At 41.7% G+C, this 11,437-nt stretch overlaps 1 protein-coding gene across 1 annotated transcript in view; it reads right to left on the reverse strand.

Annotated features, from left to right (window-relative positions):
- Positions 1-2,916: 2,916 nt before the first annotated feature.
- gabra5 (gamma-aminobutyric acid type A receptor subunit alpha5) overlaps positions 2,917-11,437 on the reverse strand; it is a 35,490-nt gene continuing 26,969 nt past the window's right edge. The window contains exons 3-5 of the mRNA XM_034081220.2: positions 9,374-9,526; positions 7,017-7,228; positions 2,917-5,955 (exon numbers count right to left, since the gene is read on the reverse strand). Coding sequence (XP_033937111.2) covers positions 5,665-5,955; positions 7,017-7,228; positions 9,374-9,526 — 656 coding nt within the window. The 3' untranslated portion in view covers positions 2,917-5,664. The remainder of the gene's footprint in view (positions 5,956-7,016; positions 7,229-9,373; positions 9,527-11,437) is intronic.

An 11,437-nucleotide genomic window follows, 5' to 3' on the forward strand; every position in this document is an offset into this window, starting at 1 on the left:
TGATGGGCCTATAGTTGGATGTCATGAGAGGGTCCCCACCTTTGAATAACGGGACCACAACAGCAGGCTTCCATTGATTGGGAAAACTCCCTTGATTGATTGCAATATTAATGATATGCGTTAGTGTCTTTCAGCATGAATGTGTCCATACCGTAGATATCCTTAGCCCTTGAGGATTTCAGATTGGCAAATACTTCCGCAACCTCTGTCTCAGACACTGACTTTAGAACAGCTGCTGGTTCGCTAGAGTTGACAGTCGGGAGTGCATTGACATGTGAGTTAATGCATATGAAGCTACTGGCTATGGTAGCCACTGACTCAACAAAATAATAATTGAGTGTAGTTGCCACATCAGCTGGGCATTGCAGAGTTGCGCCCTCAACCCTCCGCTCCATTACCTGGCTCACACAGCCAGGGTCCAGGCTTCTGTTCCGTGCCAAGCAGCCATGGTTTCGGCTCCAGTACTGGCTCTCCGGCGGACGCCAGCTCCCCGTGTCCTGTCGGCGTACCGGCCGACTCCAGCCCCTCGCTCCTGTTGGCTCTCCGGCCGATGCCAGCTCCACGTGTCCTGTCGGCATTCCGGCCGACTCCAGGCCCCCGTGTTCTGTCGGCGAACCGACCGTCTCAAGTCTCCTCTCGAGTCCTCTCTCTAGTCCCCTCTCGAGTTTCCTCTCCAGTCTCCTCTTGAGTCCCCTCTCGAGTCACCTCTCCAGTCTCCTCTCGAGTTCCCTCTCAAGTCCCTACCCTATGTCCTGTGCCGTTGGAGGTTCCGCCGGGGGTCCTGCCAAATCCTTGTCCTCTTCCGTGGGGGATCCTGCCGACACTTGTCCCGCCGGGGGTCCTGCCTACTCCTTGCCCTGTTGCGTTGGTGGTCCAATCAACACCAGCCCTTGCTCCATCCGGGGTCCCATTTACACCAGCCCATGTCATGCCCAGGATCCCATCTACGCCTGTCCCTCCGGCTCTGGTTCCTGTCCGGCCGACACCGGGTCCTGCTCGGCCTCCGGAGCTGTCCGGTCTTCGCCCTCGAGCCCGGCCCCCTGCAAGCCCGGCCCCCTGCGAGCCACGGTCTTCGCCCTCGCCCTCTGGCCCTCGCCCTCTGGCCCGGCCCCCTGACTCTTCCAGCCGCTGCCTTCACCGTCATGCTCAGCCCCCTGAGTTCGCCCGCTGTGGCCCTCGCCCCTTTATGAACTCTGCCTTGCCCCCGAGCCGTCCGCCCGAGACCCCCAAAATGAACTCTGCCTTGCCCCCAGGCCGTCCGCCCGAGACCCCTTCCTGGTCCTCTGCCGTGCCCCTGGGCTGTCAGCCCAAACCCGTCCCCCAGACCCCCTCCACCCACCCTTTTGGCCCTAGTGATGCCCCAACCCTGACACATAGTGGTAGATAGCAATGATCTATGCCAGAGAAATTGTAGAGTTGCACCAATTTTTGTTTTTGTATTTTGTAAATTGTAAATTGTACAACTTCTATTTTTGTCTTAAATATTTTATGCATGCTTCTTAATTAATATTAAGTTATCTTTGGCTCTTTATTTTCAGTAACAAAGTTAATATCCCCTCTGTGGAACAAATAAAGACACTCTGATTCTGGTTTCATGGAGCTTACTTCATCCAAATACACAAATAGTGGCTTTAAACATTACATTGCATTTAGCTGACGCTTTTATCCAAAGCGACTTACAATAAGTAAATAAATACATAAATGAAATCAGTTGTATGATATAAAGGAGTACTTAAATGACATTATATATGCATCTATTTGTCTTTTGCTTTAGCATTTTACAGTGTTTGCATGATTAAAAAATAACTGCCGTATTTCTTTTTGCAGTGTGCCGTGTACAATGTGTGTATAAAGGTCAGAAAGCGGGAGTACCTTCGGTTAGCCTTTCCTTTACTGTCTGTCACTCCTCTTTGCTTCTCAAGCCATATACTACCAATGATGTCATTCAGAGCCATCAGTGGCGGCTTAATTTGGTGTAGAGTATGGGCCAGCTGAATGGAAAAAGCAACTTAAATGGAGCTAAATCCTCCACAAACAGATGTGAGCCAGATGTTAGCGCCACGGAGAACCCCAAGATGGATTTACCAGTCCAGCAACTGAAGAGGCGGCATGATCTGGATGCATATAATCAAAGAGAAGCAGCACATGATGCAGCCCGTTGTTCCATCAAGGAAGATTAAGGCAGCGTTTTGTCATGTGTCCTGGATGAATGTATATCAGCGTGTCCTGTTCAACTGTGTGTTTATTTTGAATTTAACAGAAGTAAACTGAGAAAACACAAACATCTGCTACATTAGTCGTGCAGTGATTACATATTTGTGTAGGCTGACTCGGAAGTTAGCGACGAAAGGGCTGATACACAAAATGCCAATGGGATTTTTGGAACATAGCATAAAACAATCGCTGTGGAAAATACAAGTTTATAATAATAATAATAACTTAAATGTATATAGCTCCTTTCAGGGTACCCAAGGTCGCTTGACACTTACATGTTTTGTTCAGCAGGATCATCTCCATATATTAACACCACTTCATGATTTTTGAAGTATAGGCTAAAGGCACCACAGCACGGTCACTTGACTTCACTTCACCACCGCTAAGCTAAATGCGGCTAATGTTGGGCGTGATGACATTTAGTCGTCTCATTTAGACACTTGTTAGTAGTAACGGCTGTTTTTTTATTCACCAGTAAACCGGTATTTACGGTATTTACTGACGTATTTTATGTCGTAGAACAAAACGATAACATCTCTTAAGCTTGACTTAACCACAGACCTTATTTAAGGATAACAACCAAAAACACATACAAAAAAACATTGACTTGAAGATCAGAAAAAAGGAAAATTAGGACTCATTCCTGCACCTCTGTATGTCACAACTTCATTATCAGTGAGATTGTGTATTAATAACATCAGATTAATGGATTCATTGAAGCTTTATTGGGAATCAGAAATGCATAACAATTAAGAAAGAAAGAAAGTATTAATTGTGACCCAGCCCCTTGCACCGGTCATCTGCACAAGTATTTTACAAAATTAATGAATAAATACATTAAACCTGCAGGGCACTGTGCTTCCAAGGAGGGATGGGCGGAGATAAAAGGAATCGGAGTATAGCTATAGAAAAAGACTATTGCCAAAAGGATTCAATCTGGATAAAAAGACATCAACCAAATGAAAGTAAAATGATGACATATCACCATGAACAGAAGTCATTAATAATTATGAGCATTATTTATTGCTTCAGATATTTGCATTTAAAGAACAGCCTGTACCTTAAATTCATTGAAATGTAATAATATAATACAACTGGTGTGTTCCATAAACGTAATAAATAGAGGCCGGCCACGCAGAAGGCATAAAGTCACATGAGAAGATCACATTCATATTTCAATTCTCAAATACTTAACAGTAAAACTAAAAACTGTGAAGGTTGCAAAACTTTCTCTGCTGAAGTGAGTGTTGTGCATGCACTGTCGCAGTATCAAGTAAAAAAGCTGGACTTGAAGGATATGATATTGAATCACATTATTTCCTTTCTTCTTGGACTAAGATAACAAGATCAATACCACTTATGTAGCTAAATATGAAGCTAGAACAAGGAGAAGGCAAGCTTAGCATAGTTTAGCTTAGCATCAAGACTCAAAGCACAGGGAAACAACTAGCAGGGCTATGTCCGTAACTTAAAGTGATGTTCCTTAAATCTGAGTTAAAGAAAATAGAAAGCATTCATTTACTAGTGAGGGAAATAAGGCAACTACAAATTGCTTAAAAAAAAGAGAAAGTAAGTCAAATTTCCTCCGGCTCACTTCTCACTTAATAAGGGACGTATAGTTGCTTAGGGCGAGAATTTTGACTGAAGTCTTACCTCTCAATTGTTATTTAAATAGTTTGATGTTTACAAAGTTCTGGCCTTAACCCTTTGCTACATTCAAGCTAATGCTAATTTTAGGACATGCTTATCAGTGAGCTTTAAAACCACTTCTGTTTAGCAGATTTCTTTCATTTGTACAAGCCAGTGTAGCTGTTTACCCCATTTTACATCTTGATAAAAAAAACATGGCGCTATGCTAAGCTAACAGTTGCGCTTTAGCTTCGTTTTTACTCCACTGACACATTTATGCCTCGACAAAGAAGCAAATGACTGAACAATTACATATTTAACCATGCAGGGCCGCTCCTGGCCAACTTGTGGCCCCACTCAAAGTTATATGATGAGGCCCTCTGTGTCGCGAGCGTCGACGGGGATGGGGACGGGGGCTCTAGTGGAGCCTAGCAGCGGCTAAACTGTGCCGCGCCTACACAATTGCGCCGCATAAGCGCATAGTTGCGTCGCATTTGCGGCTCCGTTGAGGCTCTCTCCGCGAGGTGAGGCTCCAGGCATGGAGCCTCACCTGCGTGATCTGCGTGATCTGTCTGTAGGGAGGGGCGGCCCTGTTTTTAACTGACTAACTTGTTTACAGCCTTTTTGCTAAGCTAAGCTAGCCAGTTGCTGGTTCTAGTTTCATATTTAACGCACAGACATGAGAGTGGTATCAATCTGAACATTTTAACTCCAAAGCGAATGAGCAAATGTCCAAAATGTCAAACTTTTCCAAACTTTTACTCATTAAATTAAAACTTTGAATTATTACTAGATCTCATGTTTTTGCCTGGATATGGATAAGGAATAAGACATCATGAATCTAAAGGATAATGGTGAACATGTAATCACCAGGTCATTGTGACTTTCTTCTCTTTAGTCCCAGGTCACTCTGGACTACAGCAGCTACTCTAAAATATAGCAAAAACCTGCTCAAAGCATCTACATTTTTATAAAGAAAATGTGCAAGTTATCATAAAAGCTTATAGAAACAACAAGTTGATGCAAAAAACCCAAGATATCTTTAAAAAAAGCATTGTATATATTCGGTCCAAAAATGCTAAAGCGTAAGCTAATCTGCTCATTTCTCAATATCCAGTCAATGAAGCACTAGACTAGGGTAACACTGTGCTGCTGTATATGCATAACATAGAAGCGAACTGGCTTCGTGGTACTTTTCTAAAAGCAGGGAATATATACATGTTTCTTAAAACTACAAACACACATACATACAGGGTTCTCAACATGGTGACAGGAAACTAAAATCTGTCCCTGTTCGAAAATGATATTCATGAAAAAACTGCCCATTCAAAATTGCAATCAAAGTACCAACACAGGATTTAATGAAAGTCGTAAATCTGGCTTCTGTAAAAGTAACTTCAGTGCATTCGTAATGAGTTATCACACTCTGAAGGCAACACATTTAGCATGGCTATTCATCTGCTTTTAACAAGGAAGCAAAGTCCCATGTCCTCGCACGTCTGGACCCCACGGCCCATTTATACAAAGTAAGAGTCACAAAGGCAACAGCCGCTTTAGATTAATGACACATGTTGTTTTGCATAGCATTTGGCTTTGCTGTACCATCATACACTGTAGACTCAAGGAGAAAAAGTATAAATGCAAATGCTAAAATCATTCATTGACTGGAGTCCTAAAATGAGATAAATAAAAATTGGAAAGGGGTATATTTTGTACAAACTCGAGGCATTTTCCTGACATGCAATGATTTCCAACTGGCTAAAAAAACACTATCGGACTAAGTGGCCTTGATTGAGTCAGGAGGATGGGTGATTGCAGAGTTTAAACCTCCTCTTGTCTCACGGGTTCCCTGTTGAGATACGTTGCCCAGTACACCAGGTTAAAGGTCCCAAACAGCACCGGGAACACTATTCTGGACATCTTGTCGATCTTGCTCACACTGTTGTAAGTCTTTTTGGGGTCCGGGGCCTTGGTTTCAGCGGGTTTGAGTAGTACCGCAGTGCTGTTTGAAATAGTGGAGATGGACGAGTCCTTTGTGAGGTTGGTTGTGTAATTCAAGCCGGACGAGCAGGAGTTGTTGGGCTTTTTAGACAGAGCCAAAGGGTCCTTCTTCTGTGGGGAGAAATGCATGCATTGACAGGTGGTTAATAATAACACACAAAGAGAAGAATCAAAGATGGCCAGTGAGGGTTGAAAGTGGGGATCGATGTAATGGACTGGCTGAATCTATTGAAGCTTCTACATCAGGGGTGTCAAACTCAAGGCCCGGGGGCCAAATCCGGCCTGTGACTTCATTTTCTGTGGCCCCACAAGAGCTTGCAAAGAATATAATATGTTTATTATACGGTTACATGCCGCTTTACAGAAGCACGTTGCCCATAAACTACATGTCCCACAATGCATCTCAAATGTGGCTTTTTTTCTCAGAATTTGCCTTTTTTTCAAAACGTTACTTTTTTTCAAAATGTCATTTCATTTTTTCCAGAATTTGGCTTTTCTTTTTAAATCATTTTCTGACATTCTCACTGAAGAGACTTGCAATTATTTGCCCTAGACTTCTGTTTTCAGACGTAGTTAATTATGAAGTTATTACCCTATCTGATAATAATCCGATGCAGAGGCAATAATGTAAAAAAATAATACATTATTTTATATATCAAAAATGTATATATGTATTTTTATATAGTCTTATATATAAAACTGGCCCTTTGAGTGCAGCCATGATGCTAATGTGGCCCGAGGTGAAATTGAGTTTGACACCCCTGTTCTACTTCTTTTCTGATTCAACTCTTACTTTATTATCATGGACTTCATTACAACTCCTTTCTTCCCTTTCCACACATCATGAAGTATCAGAGAAGAGAGAATGAAAAGAGAGTCGATCTTTGACTAAACCCACAGTAAGGTTTGAAAGCTGCTTTAAAAACAGCAATCCCTGTAACATAAGCTACAGTCTGTGGTTGTTTTTACAAATTCTTGAAATGACCAATGTTGAAGATCTCCTTAGATAATAATGTGGTGACTTTCAACAACAGACATAAATCAATACTTTGCGAGTTTATCCTGATTTCTTGGGACTTTACTGAGACTGAGAAATATTCATAAACGGCAATAATAAAACTAAACAAAGTAATTGAATATTAGAAACTATTATAATATCAAAACATGCAAACCTTGGGCTGTTGGGCCTCCATGGCTTTCTTCCCGTCCCAGGCCCAGCTCCTTTTGGTGAAGTAGTTCACGGTGGCGAACTCGATGAGGGCGGAGAACACGAAGGCGTAGCACACGGCGATGAACCAGTCCATGGCGGTGGCGTAGGCAACTTTAGGAAGAGAGTTTCGAGCGCTGATGCTCAGAGTGGTCATGGTGAGCACCGTGGTCACACCTGGGGGGGGAAACTGCGTCGTTATGACTAACCGGAAATAATACTACTACTTTCATTCACATGGTATGGTACAAGCTGTAGTGAAAGGAGGGGGCATTTATGTATAGACAAATCATGCAGGAGCAACAGCAAGTTCTTTCATATAATGGTCACCTATTACAATCCACTTCTTCATGTCTCTTCTACATCAACATGTGTCCCCTCTTCTTCATGTCTCTTCTACATCAACATGTGTCCCCTCTTCTCCATGTCTCTTCTGCATCAACATATGTCCCCTCTTCTCCATGTCTCTTCTACATCAACATGTGTCCCCTCTTCTTCATGTCTCTTCTACAGCAACATGTGTCCCCTCTTCTCCATGTCTCTTCTGCATCAACATATGTCCCCTCTTCTCCATGTCTCTTCTACATCAACATGTGTCCCCTCTTCTTCATGTCTCTTCTGCATCAACATATGTCCCCTCTTCTCCATGTCTCTTCTACATCAACATGTGTCCCCTCTTCTTCATGTCTCTTCTACATCAACATGTGTCCCCTCTTCTCCATGTCTCTTCTGCATCAACATATGTCCCCTCTTCTCCATGTCTCTTCTACATCAACATGTGTCCCCTCTTCTTCATGTCTCTTCTACATCAACGTGTGTCCCCTCTTCTTCATGTCTCTTCTACATCAACATGTGCCCCCTCTTCTCCATGTCTCTTCTACATCAACATGTGTCCCCTCTTCTCCATGTCTCTTCTACATCAACATGTGTCCCCTCTTCTTCATGTCTCTTCTACATCAACATGTGTCCCCTCTTCTCCATGTCTCTTCTACATCAACATGTGTCCCCTCTTCTTCATGTCTCTTCTACATCAACATGTGTCCCCTCTTCTTCATGTCTCTTCTACATCAACATGTGTCCCCTCTTCTTCATGTCTCTTCTACATCAACATGTGTCCCCTCTTCTTCATGTCTCTTCTACATCAACATGTGTCCTCTCTTCTTCATGTCTCTTCTACATCAACATGTGTCCCCTCTTCTTCATGTCTCTTCTACACCAACATGTGTCCCCTCTTCTTCATGTCTCTTCTACATCAACATGTGTCCCCTCTTCTTCATGTCTCTTCTACATCAACATGTGTCCCCTCTTCTTCATGTCTCTTCCACATCAACATGTGTCCCCTCTTCTTCATGTCTCTTCTACATCAACATGTGTCCCCTCTTCTTCATGTCTCTTCTACATCAACATGTGTCCCCTCTTCTTCATGTCTCTTCTACATCAACATGTGTCCCCTCTTCTTCATGTCTCTTCTAAATCAACATGTGTCCCCTCTTCTCCATGTCTCTTCTACATCAACATGTGTCCCTCTTCCTCATGTCTCTTCTACATCAACATGTGTCCCTCTTCCTCATGTCTCTTCTACATCAACATGTGTCCCCTCTTCTTCATATCTCTTCTACATCAACATGTGTCCCCTCTTCTTCATGTCTCTTCTACATCAACATGTGTCCCCTCTTCTTCATGTCTCTTCTACATCAACATGTGTCCCCTCTTCTTCATGTCTCTTCTACATCAACATGTGTCCCCTCTGTGGAAAGAGACTCTAAAAGTTTCAGGAAAAAAGATTCTCTCTCTTTTTGATCCATTTCTATAAAAACCTGTCTGAAAACGAGCTGATCAGATTTTGGCCACTTTATGATGTCATAACGATGTGTTGGCTTGTGTAACCATTAGCCAATCAGCAACCAAGGTAACCCCCCCCCCCCCCCCCTTATCCCCTGAATCTCCTCTAGAGCACCATTGAGTTCTTTGTAACCAAATCTCTCTCAGAGGGGCGTGGGGAGGGGCTCCTTATTTTCATCTAAAGTAACAGACAGAGAATCAGCACTTTGGAAACAGGGCCGAAACAGAGGGGATTATGGGTAATGCTGCAATGATCTGTTTGGTGTTTCAGCCAATCAGAGACAGGTTTTGTATATATCTGAGACCTGTAATATATTGATGAGAAACAGTATAATAGGTGACCTTTAAATGTTTAGAAATGTAATCATTTCACAGGTCAATGCTAAGAATAGTACCTCAGTTTTATGTGTTGTACTAATTGATTGTTTAAATGGGTTATTTATAATTTAATTTCACTCGCTGATGTGTGTGTGAGCTCACCAAACACTGTCCTCGCCGGCACGGACTCCCTGTTGAGCCAGAAGGAAACCTGGGACAGGATGACGGTCATGAAGCACGGCATGTAGGTCTGGATGACGAAGTATCCGATCTTCCTCTTCAGGTAGAAGTGAGCCATCATCACCGTGTACTGGCCTGAAGCACACAGAGGAGACAACGCTCAAAATGTCATTATTTTAGTTCTTTGGGGTAATGTAATCCCTACTTTGACAACGAAGGAAGTGTATAGTAAACAGAATCGGAATAATTTAAATTCCAGGAGGTAAAATTGTGTTAAAAAATAAATAAATAAAAATAAATGAAGGAAGAATTTGCAATTCAAATATAAAAGTAAAATAAACCAATTTAACATTTTGGTTTTGGAAAAATATAATCCTTATTCTGGATAATGAAGAGGGAATATAGTCAGAATCCTAATACTTTATATATCCAGCGGGGAAATAAAATAATAATACAGACAAATAAATTAAATAATTAAATACATATATAAATAAATAAACAAAATAGAAAAAATTATAATAAGAATAAGAAATAATAATAATATTAATACAATAAAATACCAACCCACTGCCTGTGTTTTAACATGTTCTTTTGTTTTGTTTTAATGTTCTGTATTTTAAATTGTTTTATTCAAGTATCCCAGTAATGTCTGTTGCATGTTTTAAATGTATTTTATTTACTTGTTTAAAATGAAATGTGTTTTAGGTTGACTTTTAAAATCTGTCCAGGGACTACAGATGAAAAACAGCCTCTTGGCTAACTGGCACGTTTACAGAAATGTTCATCAATGTGCACCGTCCCTGTTAAATAAATGAATACATAAATAAAATAAAATGTGTATTAACATTAATAACATATTTAAACTAAAGGAAAAGCTTTGCAATACATGTACAGACTGAGAGCTATTAATAGACTCCAGCTGTAATTAATTGTCACCTTAATTACAGTGAACACAGCACCGTTTAATTCAGTCAATCCCGCACACACCGTCCTGCTAATCCCAATCCCAAAATAGTCCCGAACCAATGCACGCTACGCCTGTCCGAGCAATGCTGCAAACTGCAGTGTGGTGGATTTAGGAAATGACAAGGATAGAAAGTATTAAGAGAGGGACTAACACACTGGTTTTGATCTTTTCATGGGATTTATTGACAATAACCAAAAAAGTAATATCAGCAGCTTTATCCTAAAACCCTGGTTTTCTGCAGCTGTCACATTTTTCTCGCTGTGGCCTCGTTTGTCACTGCAAGACAGAAAGTGCTGCACGAATGATGGATAGAAGTGAGAACAAAAATATATCTTTTGTGTGATATTACACAATTATTAGATTAGATTAGATTAGAATCTTTAATGACCACACGCCAGGCTGGTGGAATCTGTGTTCAGTGCAGAGTATTACAGCTTGTTCCATACAGTTCAACATACAATAAACAGACAATAAAAAGTACAACACACAGCACAGGGCAAAGACATATCATAACATAAAGTTCAAGGTGTGGTGGATTATTATTGTTCATTGGGGTTATGTAGAGTCCATTTAGTGTCCGTATTGCAAAGGGGAAGAAGCTGTTTTTGAAGCGAGCGGTTTTGGCGGACAGTGACATGTAGCGCCTCCCTATAAAGTAATTAAAAAAGAAAAAGACGCAAGTATTTCATCGATACGTTTCACTATAAATAAAAGTATTACCTCAAGGTTTCATGTTAGTATGTAGTGTCTCTACATGTCTCCATGCTTTAATGTTCAAAAAGCTCTTTATTTTTCTCATACTGCCTGTGCTGCAGCACCTCTTTTCACCCTCTGTCTGAAACCAGAGCCCAGTCTGCTCTGATTGGTTAGCTCTGTTGTGATTGGTCAACCGCTTAGAGATGTCCCGCCCCATCGCCTATAGCGGGTTCAGGTAGTAAGGTGAGTTTAATGGAGGTGTTTCAGTTAGGGGTGGAGAAACTCCCTGAGGAGGGAACACAGATATTTTAGCCTTTGCAGACCATTTACATGCACACAAACCTCTACTGTATAACGCACTACAGGAAAGGGAAAACCAGAAA

Source organism: Pseudochaenichthys georgianus, chromosome 4 (assembly GCF_902827115.2).
Source record: "Pseudochaenichthys georgianus chromosome 4, fPseGeo1.2, whole genome shotgun sequence".
NCBI classification, from domain to species: domain Eukaryota; kingdom Metazoa; phylum Chordata; class Actinopteri; order Perciformes; family Channichthyidae; genus Pseudochaenichthys; species Pseudochaenichthys georgianus.